At 46.1% G+C, this 12,462-nt stretch overlaps 1 protein-coding gene across 4 annotated transcripts in view; it reads right to left on the bottom strand.

Annotated features, from left to right (window-relative positions):
- The window catches only part of USP34 (ubiquitin specific peptidase 34), a 129,344-nt gene that overhangs the window by 60,668 nt on the left and 56,214 nt on the right, over nt 1-12,462 (bottom strand). For all 4 annotated transcript variants that reach the window (XM_069955088.1, XM_069955087.1, XM_069955086.1 and 1 more), the window contains 11 exons: nt 8,327-8,422; nt 7,975-8,057; nt 7,532-7,686; nt 7,302-7,415; nt 4,639-4,738; nt 2,527-2,686; nt 2,085-2,211; nt 1,857-2,004; nt 983-1,083; nt 357-566; nt 79-204 (listed from right to left, as the gene is read on the bottom strand). In XM_069955088.1, the coding sequence (XP_069811189.1) occupies nt 79-204; nt 357-566; nt 983-1,083; nt 1,857-2,004; nt 2,085-2,211; nt 2,527-2,686; nt 4,639-4,738; nt 7,302-7,415; nt 7,532-7,686; nt 7,975-8,057; nt 8,327-8,422 (1,420 nt within the window). The remainder of the gene's footprint in view (nt 1-78; nt 205-356; nt 567-982; nt 1,084-1,856; nt 2,005-2,084; nt 2,212-2,526; nt 2,687-4,638; nt 4,739-7,301; nt 7,416-7,531; nt 7,687-7,974; nt 8,058-8,326; nt 8,423-12,462) is intronic.

The raw sequence follows: 12,462 nt of genomic DNA, 5'->3' as shown, positions 1-12,462 counted from the left end.
GAACGGATATAGTCTTTCCTGATCTGTTCATCACAGTGTAATGCTACAGCACAACCCTCAGCACTGCGGTCCCCTCACCTGCTCCTCAGACACATTCTGGAAAGCCTGCAGCATATTGGGACACGTAGGAAGTAACATCAGGAGCTCCCACACACGTCTGGAAAGGTTTTCTGCATGAAGATGGAGTTCTTCACACCTTGCACTCTGCAATAAAATATACAAAATTTGTAGAGTAGTATGTAGGATTACATGGCCGTGAGCCATACAAATAAACAGTGCTGCACCCATTCTGTTGTCAATATGATATAAAAGGGCAAACAAATTCTCAATTATAAAACCAATACACATGGTCTTACTTCAACATCCAATAAATCCATCTCTGCAGAAGGAGGTTTGAAGGAGGCTAACATTTCCAACAAGTCAAAAAGTGTGGTGAGATGCGGTTCTTGTAGGAGGAGAAGCATGGGGATGTTTTCCTTCTGTGGCGGGGGCAAACATGAAGCGGGAAGCTGGACACCTTCACCTTTTCTTTCCCGACGTGGTGCACCCAGGGACACAAACACCATCTAGTGAAGGCACAAGGTTTTTACTGCACTTACAGCATTGTCAAGAACAAATCTTTACAAAAAATATCACTTATTGAGAAGGTACATGAGGAAGCAGGCACTGTGAGATAAATCTGGCACTTTCATTAGGTGCTTCTTTCAGGCTTCTCCCTGTCACTGAGCATAGGCAGCAATTCCAGCAATTTGATAGAGAGGGACGCAGACACCTAATAAATATGCCAGACTCACCTCTAGAAGGACAGGGCACACACACCGCCTGCTTCAGAATGGAAATACGCAAATTACTGTACAAGCGACGGGCCAATGGGAACAGTGTGCCTGCCTCTATATTATAGCTAATCAGCAGCTGTACTTGCAAAAAAATAAAAAAAATAAAAATGTAAATGATGTAAGCAACATTTATCACTTGGAAATACCTGCATATCCTTAAATCCAAGTTCATGAAGGGTCTTCTCATCATAATCCGTTGTCAGTTCATGGCCTGATGAAATCATGCGTACTGGACCCATTAATCCACCTATTTCAATTAACAAAAGAAAAATCTTTGTTTTAAAGGGTATTTCCATCTAGAAGACATATGCTTTACCCCGGTGGTCCGGCCCCACCAATCCAAAAATTGGTCCCCAGAATTTTGTGATCTGAGTGGTATTCTCTCCAAATTTTCTACCACTGCTGGACACTATAGACTGTTCCAGTCTAAAGGGATTCTGCGACAGTCATGGTTGAGATCACCACTTAGTGGTGGCCAGGTAGTAGCCAGGTCATCTACAGAAAGCAGTCAGTAAACGAAGATAGAGCCAGATTATATGCAGAAAGCTGTCCATGATGGCATCAGAAGTTCAGAATTTAAGTACACTTTCCATAGAAGTAAAGCAAACAATAGTTTCCAGAAGCTCTACTATAATTCTGATGCCCTTGGGCATACTGGGGACCAGTGACCACATTTAAGACTTTACTTGCCCTCAAGACCTTTATCTGTTTTTCATCTAAGAGAAGCAAGAAACTAAAATGTCCTTTTTTAAAGGGAAATGACAACAAGAAACAGAATCATGATCCTTATAAACAAAAAAATGTTTAATACTTTTTGTCCCCATATGGCCATAAGGGGTCAGCTGGAAATCATTGTACTTAAAGTTGATTTGCGGCCTCTTGACATGCCTGTCTCTGTAAACACAATCCCTGTGAAATAACAATTCTGGAACATCTTTTCTTATAACTCTGGGGCTGTTCCTTGGACAAACCCTTTAAAACAGTACGTGACAGTAAAAGAATTAGAAAACACTACTTTACCAGGAAAGTCTCCTTTACGGCTACTCTGCCCAAATTCCTGAAGCTGAGGCTGTTGGTTCATCTGATCTTTCTGCAAGTTTTCGTACCAGTGGGTTACTTCTGCCCGCAAGTCGGCTACTTGGTCACTTGGATACATTTCTATAGTCATCTAAGATACAATAAAATCCTTGTCAGCAAATTGCAGAGCTGATACAAGCCCCTTCCAGGAAGGAATAGAATCGCCCTGACCTTATCCGGAAGGCCTGCTGGCTGGCATACAATACGTAGAGGTAAAGACTGCTTATCATTCAGAGCCTTCAAGTGGCTGCTGATACCAGTCCCTTCAATCTGCCATTGCCTTAGATGGTAGGCAAACCTAGCAGGAAAACAAACGTACGTGTGAGGAAAGTTGCTGGGAAAACAATAAAACTTTCTTCAACTTTTTAAACCTATCCATACAAAGACATATCCAAATTTAGAGCTTGTTCACACAGTATGTTCAATAATTTTATGCATGCAAATTTTTCTTTCATTTAATAAAATATATAAGGGGAACATTCATTATTCTACTAAGACTGTGGCAACAGCAGGGCAATTGTCTTTCTAGAGCAGAACACATACTGTTGTATAGCCCAATGACATCCCAAGGTAAAACCTTTACAGGTAACATGCATTTATTACTGCTGCTTACCGTCTCCTGAAAGCTTCAAGGTGAGTTTTCAGCATCAACAGCCCTCGCTCAATGATGGTAAGGCTCGACTGGGCGTCTTGCTCAAGGTTACTGGAGGCAATCATAAGGCTTTCCATACATTTACTGATAAACTCGTGCTCTTTCTCTAGCCCAGTTTTACCTAAAAGAAACCAATAAAGGCGGAACAAGGTTGATATAGCAAAAATTTTTTTTATATATATATATATATATATATATATATATATATATATATATATATATATATATGTTCATATTAGACAACCCTCCCCCCCCCCTTGCTGTGAAGTAAATTAGTGTTTCTGCAGCCTAGGAGTGAGGTGCTTCCCATCATGGTCACATATATCCTGTGCCAGGAGCATCCTGCAGCGTGGGAGCCAGGAAAAGTAAGGGAAGTTTGGCGATTGTGGAACTGTGTGGCACTAGTGGGGGAATTACCGTAAGTATTTGCGAGGCGCTATTGTGGCACTGTTAGTGGACTTAACTGTTTGTGGGACACTACTGGGGGAATTAACTGTTTGTGTGGCACAAGAGGGGGGGGGAAGCTATTTGTTGAGCACTAACATGCCACTATTGGAGGAATTAATTATTAGTGAGGTACTATTGTGGCATTATAAGGGGAATTACCTGTTTGTGGGGTACTATTGGGGGAAGGCAAGTTTATGCGGTTAAGAAGGCAATCAGTGCTGGTATGTATGGTATTTGTAAATTGCCAGGTGGGTAGGAGGGTTAACGAGACAGGAGTGCTGTACTGTGGACTGGTTTACAGATGGAGCAGTATGTATTGGTGCAGTATGGTGTTTGGTTACTGCAGGTGGAGCAATATGTAGTTTTGCACCGTAGTGGTTTACTACAGGTGAAGCAGTTAGTATTTCTGCACTGTTGTGTTAACTTACTATAGTTGGAACAATATTTGTTACTGCTACAGTGGTGTTAATTTACTACAGGTGAAGCAGTGTTTATTTCTGCACTCTGGTGTTCATTTGGCACGGCTCTGGGATATTATGTGCACCACATGATGGTATCTGGCGCTGCGTAGTAGTATGTGTTTGTTGGTGAGGCCCCAGCTTAAACATGGATCGCTGGGTGAGGCCAGAGAATGGTGGAGGATGATGAGGTAGGAGCATCTGATATCAACACTACGGTGCACACAGGAAGGGAGTGATAGTAAGTACAGTGCATACACTTAAAGGGGTAGTACGGCGTTTAACATTTATTCACTAAATAACACACATTACAAAAATATACAACTTTGTAATGTGTGTTATTTAAGTGAATGACCCCCTTTTCCCCTGAGTTCCCCCCACCCCGGAAGTGTGGTGCATTATACTTATGTATTCACAGTTGACCCTGGCCGCCATCTTGGGTTGACAACGTCATCTTTGTGAGGCCAGCCAGCCGGCCCTCATGCCGGCCACCTTCTGCCGCGTCATCACCTGCTCAGCAGATGACGTCGTCGACCCAAGATGGTGTCCGCGGTCGACAGCGAATACGGTAGTATACCGCACCACACTTCCGGGGTGGGGGGAACACGGGGAAGGGGGCCATTCACTTAAATAACACACATTACAAAGTTGTATAACTTTGTAATGTGTATTATTTAGTGAATAAATGTTAAACGCTGCACTACCCCCTTTAATACAGAACAACGATTCATTCTCTTATAAAGTGGACAACCCCTTTAAGTTAAGACCAGGGGGTAAAATGCCTGGCTAAATTATTATTATTATTATTTATTTATAAAACACCCTTAATTCCAGAGCACTATACAGGCGACAGGGGTAACAAACAAGACACATTACATGAAGGCAAATGGCAAACTGGTACATGGGGAAGAGGACCCTGCCCGCAAGGGCTTACAATCTATAAGGTAATGGGAGAGAGACAGGAGGTAAAGTGCAGCCAGTCAAGTGTGATGCAGAATTATTATAGGTTTATAGAATAAACTCCCATCAATGAGTTTTCTGAAATGCTGAAGCATTTCAAAGTAATGCATAGCACATTGTAATGCTAGTTAGTAAAGCACACTAAAACTAAAACTAAAGCACACTAGTTAGTAAAGCAGCTAAAACAGCAAATCAAAGTTATTCTTACCATTAATATAATAGGAATTAATGTACTGGATTGCAGCCCGGCTGACATCTCCAGAGTGTGCTCGTAAAGCAATGCCCCAAAACTGGTCCATTCCACATAACTAGATAAAGATAATATTGAAAAACATGAATTAAAACCTTAAAGTAACGCTGTCACCTCCTTTTTGCATTCTGACATCTCTACACAGGTGTAAAGGGTAAATTTAGCGTTTTTCATACCTTATTTTATATCATACGTCATGGTGCTTGTTCAAGTAAAAAGTCATCTTTTATCAACTGAAGATTGTGTTAAGTGGGCGGGGCCTCGTGGCATTAGCACCACTTAGCCCCGCCCACAACACCACAGTTGGCCCCCTCGTCGGCCATTGGAACAGGCTGGCCGAAAGGTCTAGACCCCACCCCCTTTACGTCGGCCAACCAATGGGTGTCAAGGAGGCAGAGCCACTGGTGCTGTTGTGGGCGGGGCTAAGTGGTGCTAATGCCACAAGGCCACGCCCACTTAATACAATCTGCAGTTGATAAAAGGACACTTTTTACTTGAACAAACACCATGACGTATGAAATACGGTATGAAAAACAGTAAATTTACCCTTTACACCTGTGTAGAGATGTCAGAATGCACAAAGGGGGTGACAGCGTCACTTTAAATGCAGCCATTCATCAACATTAATCCCTTACAGAATACAGGCCCTGGGGAAATCCGCTGATCAGTCTGGTTCTTGCCCCTTACAAATAGCTTCTTTTACCAGAGAAAGATACAGCAAGTCAGGCATTTACCAGCTATGTAATAGATAGCACTTCATTGGTGCTTTTGAATTAACTGTATGTTCCAAATTACAAGTTAAAAGCTAATTGTGCGCACGGAAGAAACACATTGACACTGTTTATGGTCAAAGATGATCTCATTTAATCAAAGATGGTGGGCATTATATCCTGGGGGCTGGCGTTCTTCTACTAAGGCTTGTGTCAGATGAATGGTAATTCCAAGTAATACAACAATAATTTGAATATGAGAGAATTGGAACCACTTGTGAAGAACAGCTTTTTCTTGCCTCAAAATAAGGGGTCAACCTTCATCTTTGATATCCATGTGCCCTAATATATGTTGGGGCTTGACGATAGAACATTTCTACAAAGATCAAAGTGTGTGCAATATTATGATACATTTATAGATCAGCAGTAGAATGAAATATACTGAGCACAATGACTTTATCACTGTACGTTTATAGAACGCCCCCTTTGCAACAACTACATTTTTCCATTTCCTGCAGGGATATAGATCCGCATTGGCTTAAGTAAAAGGCTGCTCAGCTAATCACTGGCTTTGGTGCTGTCCTGATGGGCTGAGCGGCCTGTCACTTCAGAGACCAGCTCTGAAGTCTCACCAGCTGCTGCGGGCAGACGCCAGGAAGATACTGGGGAGTGTGGACAGATATGGATAAACTTTATTATTTTGCTTACACATTCATCAGTGGTCAGCCGCGCATTGCTATTACACGCAGCAATGCACAGAGGGCGTGCAATGATTTTTTTAGTCAGGCCTAAAAGACAAGATCAGCCTATAATAGGAGCCTAAGTGCTGTCATTAGGAAGCGGACATGTCCTGAATCATAGCTTAGCTGTTGTGGCAGCTTACAGAACAAGTCTGTAAAAACATTCCATAGTTGAAACAAATGCAACTAATTTCTAGGGTACAAACTCACTGAGCGGATCCACAGCGAGTTCCTCGCTGCAGATTCCTGCCCTGTACAGTCTATGGGTAGATAAATTCGCAGCAGGATGCACATCCTGCTGCGAGCTTGTCCGCAGCCCGCCACGTTAACCCCCCGCCAGTGGAGCGCATACATCACCTGGTCCCCACTCCGGCTTGCTTCGAGGGGTTCCCGGTACGTCCCGCTTAGCCAATCAGTGTGCTGCCCTGCTGCAGCAAACGGATTGGCTGAGCGGGACGTGAAGACACCAGGAGCTACGAAGCAAGCCGGAGCTGGGACTCTGATGTATACGCTCCAGTGGCGGGGGGTTATTGGGGCGGGCTGCGGACAAACTCGCAGCGGGATGTGTTTCCTGCTGCGAGTTTGTCTGTCCATAGACTGTACAGGGCAGTGTGAGTCCTGTGAGTTTGTACCCCTACACAGATTCTGGAAGACACCCCAGATAAGGAATCATCATTACGGTCTCAAGCATTTACCCTTCTAAGCAGCAGTACAAAGTCTACAAACCAAAAAAAAAAAAGCATTTTTCACGTTTGGTATAGAAGAACTTTACTCACTGGCACCAGATGTAAAACCTTTTGGAAGATGTGAAGCGCTGAGACTATTAGAGCTCATTACCCAACCTCTCAGAAACAAATGCAAACAGAACTATTCCAAACCCTACTGAAAAGCCTTGCCAGCAAAATTAATGCTGTTATAACAAAGGGTAGATACATATGCATCTAATATTCAGATAGAGTATAGAATTTAGTTGCATAATAAAGCCCCACGCTTTTCATGTTTACTTTCTAAAGTTTCACACGGGCACGCACTACCACTTTAGTGACGTGAAACAAACCAGGAGGAGAAGAATAATTACTTCCTTTACATTTGTCATTCCATTGAATCCCACTAATGTACCATAAAAAACAAAGTGTGAACCCCCTGACAAAGGAAACTTTTTGTTACTTACCTCTGAGTTTGAGCCGCCATCGTAAGCGCTAGTTGCTAATCGAGCAAGATTGCACAGGTGTTGGAAGAGGTTAAGGCCTGTCATGCTGATGATTTCAGGTTTTAGCTGTGGCATCTACGCATAAAAATATTATAGATGTTATATGATCTAACTGAATTTACCATTTAACTCCAACAGTTCATAGTTACTAAGCATGGGTACTCATTGGAAAGTGTAAGAAATTCTATTACCTTTTCTAAGAAGAGATGCTTGTAAGTCTCCATCCCCATGGCATGCTGATCTTTACTGCGCACCTGATTCAGGAACCAATGTAAAGCATCATCGTAGCACTCCACGTCTTCTACTAAGCAGTGCCACAGGATGTCCACTTGCTCTAAACTCAGTCCTATGATGAAAGAAATGGAAAATACCTTTTAAGACTTCCCAAGAAGAATATTAGGGTAATTTTTATTAGAAGTACTGCCATATAGTTTACAACTACTATGTACAATACATAAAATAGATATAAGTAGTTAAATGTAATAGTAGATGAGGCATTAGTTGTACAGTCATGCAGACTGCTTGTAATACTGCAGTATAAATGGCAGAAGAATGTCATATATCCCACTATACCATAAAAATAACAGAATAAATGACTAATATATATATATACTAATATATAATGAATACTTACTGAAATGATCTGGGGATCCTAATGTTGAGAACACACATGTTAAAAACTGAAGACGCACTTGGACCTCTGCACTGTGGCTGTACCTGTGCAATAAAGACTGCAATGTTGGTATTTGTCACAGCTAACACTTGATCCATACCAAAATATCAATCAAAAAAACAAATGATATAAAAATAAAATTATATTACATACATATGTATATTATAATATATTCTATATTGGCATGTAGTGCTAGCTTAATCCGCAGTTGTATAGTGTCAAAAAATTAATAGGGATAGGTGGGAATCGATTCTGGACAAATCCTTTCAGATACTCTCTTTAATCCGACTTACACATAAAAACACGAACTTACAAAACATGCTTGTGCCTCCCATCTCGAATTGACTGGATGTAGTGCACCAAGTTGTCAAAGAAAAGCTTCATCATATTCAGTTCCTTCTCTGCCCACCTGCAGAAAAAAAAATCAAACCTCAATATTTTAATGTAAAAGTAGTGAAAACTAGTAGCGGAAATGGGCTGCACTGATCAGGAGGTGTCTGCAGTGCTAGGTCTGTCAGGACCATACAGCCACATTACTGTAGGAACATTACACATAAACTAGATACATACAGGAAGCAGTTCATGAGATACTGAGACCTGTAGCAGTTCCTGTCATACACTGGTGGGTAGCACTTTTACTTTAACCCTTTAAGGACGGAGCCCATTTTAGTTTTTGCGTTTTCGTCTTTCCCTCCTTGTGCTTAAAAGGCCATAGCACTTGCATTTTTCCACCTAGAAACCCACATGAGCCCTTATTTTTTGCGTTACTAATTGTACTTTGCAATGACCGGCTGAATTTTTGCATAAAGTACACTGTGAAACCAGAAACAAATTCAAAATGTGGTGAAATAAAAAAAAAACGCCCTGCGGTAAAACTGACTTGTTATGCATGTTCCTCAAGTCGTTACGATTAAAACGATATATAACATGTATAACTTTTCTTGCATCTGATGGCCTGTAAAAAAGGAGGAGTTTTTACTCACCGTAAACTCTCTTTCTCGTAGTCTTCATTGGGGGACACAGACACCGTGGGTATAGGCTGCTGCCACTAGGAGGCTGACACTAAGAAAAAACAAAACAAGTCGGCCCCTCCCAGCAGGCTATACCCGCCCACTGGCACTGAGCTAATTCAGTAGTGAAAAAGCAGTAGGAGGAGCCGAAACAACCATAAAGAAAAAAACAGTCCACACTCAAAATCTGAAAAACACAGGCCAACAGGCAACCTTAATCAGACAACAGAGGGTGGGTGCTGTGTCCCCCAATGAAGACTACGAGAAAGAGAGTTTACGGTGAGTAAAAACTCCTCCTTTCTCGTGCGTCTTATTGGGGGACACAGACACCGTGGGACGTCCAAAAGCAGTCCCTTGGGTGGGAAGAGACAGAGTGGAGCTAAGAAGAGGAAGAAGCCACTGCTGCCTGCAAGACCATGCGGCCCAGACTCGCATCGGCCGATGCAAACGTGTCCACACGGTAAAACCTAGAAAAGGTGTGCAGTGAGGACCACGTGGCGGCCTTGCAGAGTTGAAGAGCTGAGGCCCCATGACGAATGGCCCAGGAAGCCCCAACCGAACGAGTCGAGTGAGCTGCAATCCGGAACGGGGGCGACTTACCCTTACTCCGGTAAGCCTGAGCGATGGCGGAGCGGACCCAGCGGGCCAGGGTCGCCTTAGACGCTGCTGACCCCTTTCGAGGACCCTCAGGGATGACAAAGAGTGAGTCCGAGTGTCGAAGAGACTTTGTCCTGGAGAGATAGATGCGCAGGGCGCGAACCACATCCAGCTTGTGGAGCGCGCGCTCCCTTGGATGAGAGGGGGCCGGACAGAAAGAGGGAAGAACAATATCTTCGTTGAGGTGGAAAGGTGAAACCACCTTGGGCTGAAAAGAAGCCACGGGCCTAAGTACCGCCTTGTCCTGGTGCAACACCAGCAGGGGAGGACGGCAAGAAAGGGCTGCCAATTCCGAAATCCTCCGGACAGACGTAACCGCCACCAGGAAAGCCACCTTAAAGGACAAGATGGCCAAAGGCACCTCCCGGAGGGGCTCAAACGGAGGAGACTGCATAGCATCCAGGACGAGATTCAGATCCCACGGGGGAACTGGGTGCCGATAAGGAGGTGCAATGCGCGCCACTCCTTGGAGAAAAGTCCTGACTTGAGGAACTGACGCCAATGGTCTCTGGAAAAAAACTGAAAGGGCAGAAACCTGGCCCTTAAGAGAGCTCAGAGCTAAGCCTGCGTCCAGACCTGCCTGGAGGAAGGCCAGGAGTTGCGCCAGAGAAAAGGGAAGTGGAGGCGCAGAACAGGCCTCACAGTGACGGAGGAAGGCCCTCCAACAACGATAAATCCTTGCCGATGCAGGCTTCCGGGCCCTGATCATGGTCCTAATGACCGCATCAGAGAAACCGCGTGATTTCAGAATCCAGGTTTCAACAGCCACGCCGTCAAACGTAGCGTGGCTAAACGCGGGTGGCAGAGCGGACCTTGAGTGAGAAGATCCGGCCGGTCTGGTAGACGCCAGGGGACGTCGGCGGCGAGGTTCACGAGATCCGTGTACCAGGCGCGCCGTGGCCAGTCCGGGGCCACGAGGATTACCGGAAGTCCTTCCGACTTTATCTTTCTCACCACCCGCGGCAGAAGCGGGAGAGGAGGAAAGATGTAAGGGAGGCTGAACCGACGCCAGGGAATCACCAAGGCGTCCGAGGCCAGAGCCAGAGGGTCCCTCGTCCGGCAGACGAACTTCGGCAGTCTGTGGTTGAAGCGAGACGCCATCAGATCCACATCCGGTGTCCCCCACCTGCGACAGATCTGGGAGAACACCTCGGGATGCAGGGTCCATTCCCCTGGATCCACCCGTGCACGACTCAGATAGTCGGCCATCCCATTGTCCACACCCGGAATGTGAACAGCGGACAAGGCAAGCACGGTTTCCTCCGCCCAGGAGAGGATCAGCGCCACTTCCATCATGGCGGTCTTGCTGCGGGTCCCGCCCTGATGAGTCACATAAGCCACTGCAGTGGCGTTGTCTGTCTGCACCCGAACGGGGAGACCGTGGAGCTGTGTCTGCCAGTGCAGAAGGGAGAGACGAATCGCCCGCAGCTCGAGGATGTTGATGGGGAGGCAAGCTTCCTTGGCCGACCAGGTTCCCTGAACCGTCAGATCGTTCCAAACCCCTCCCCAGCCCCGCAGGCTGGCATCGGTGGTCACAATCTGCCAATGAACGGGAAGGAAGGAGCGCCCCAGAGAGAGGCTCGGAGACCGCAACCACCACTGAAGGTCTTGGCGGAGGCGAGCCGGTAGTTTCACCCTCCGATCTAGAGAGGGGAGTGACCTGTCCCACCGTGACAGCAGGAAGAGCTGCAGGGGGCGGGAATGAAACTGGGCAAAAGGGATCGCCTCCATAGACGCCACCATCTTCCCCAGAACCCTCATACAGGAACGTATGGACACAGGGCGGTGGCTGCAAAGAGCTCTGATAGTGGCCTGAAGGGACTGCAACTTGTCCTCTGGAAGGAAAACGCGGGCCTGTACTGAATCCAAACACATTCCCAGAAAAATGATGGACTGGGCCGGGACCAGGGAGGACTTGGAACGGTTGAGCAGCCAACCGAAGCGAGAGAGCGTATCCAGGGTGATATGGAGGCTCTCTAAATTCTGGTCCTTGGATGGAGCTTTGACGAGTATGTCGTCCAAGTAAGGGGTTACTGAGACACCTCGAGCCCGAAGAAGAGCCATGACAGCCGCCATGGTTTTCGTGAAAACCCGCGGCGCCGAAGCCAGGCCGAACGGGAGAGCCACGAACTGATAATGCTCTTCCCCTACTGCAAAACGCAGGAAACGTTGGTGAGGAGGATAAATCGGCACGTGAAGATACGCGTCCTGAATATCCACCGAAGAAAGGAACTCGCCTGGCTCCAGAGATGCGATCACAGAACGCAGGGACTCCATCCGGAAGTGAGATAGTCGGACGTGACGATTCAGACGCTTGAGGTCTAGAATCGGACGTACCGAACCGTCCTTCTTCGGAACCACGAATAGGTTCGAATAGAACCCGCGGAACCGCTGAAGAGCAGGAACGCGAACAATCACTCCCTTCGAGAGGAGCGAAGGGATGGCCTGGAAAAAACCGGCCGCCAGGGCAGGGGACCTGGGGGGACGAGAAAGGAAAAAACGATCGCGGGGAACGGAAATGAACTCGATCTTGTAGCCCTGTGAGATCAGTTCTCGCACCCAGGCGTCCTGAATATGAGCAAGCCAGACCTCCTGGAACAACAGGAGACGGCCGCCCACCTGAGGAGATCCGGGTGGGGGAAAACCTTCAGGAGGAGGGGGGCTTGGAGGTGCCAGGCTTAAAGGGGGGGCGGGAGGCGGCAGATCGCGCCTGCCAGGAAGAACGGTTTTTGGAGAAACCGGACCTTTTGTTCTGAGGAGCCGCAGTCTTCCCGGAGCGAGT

This window comes from Dendropsophus ebraccatus, chromosome 15 (genome assembly GCF_027789765.1).
Source record: "Dendropsophus ebraccatus isolate aDenEbr1 chromosome 15, aDenEbr1.pat, whole genome shotgun sequence".
Lineage (NCBI taxonomy): Eukaryota > Metazoa > Chordata > Amphibia > Anura > Hylidae > Dendropsophus > Dendropsophus ebraccatus.
The sequence above is the reverse complement of the archived record's forward strand: the minus strand, read 5'-3'. Positions and strand labels throughout refer to the sequence as shown.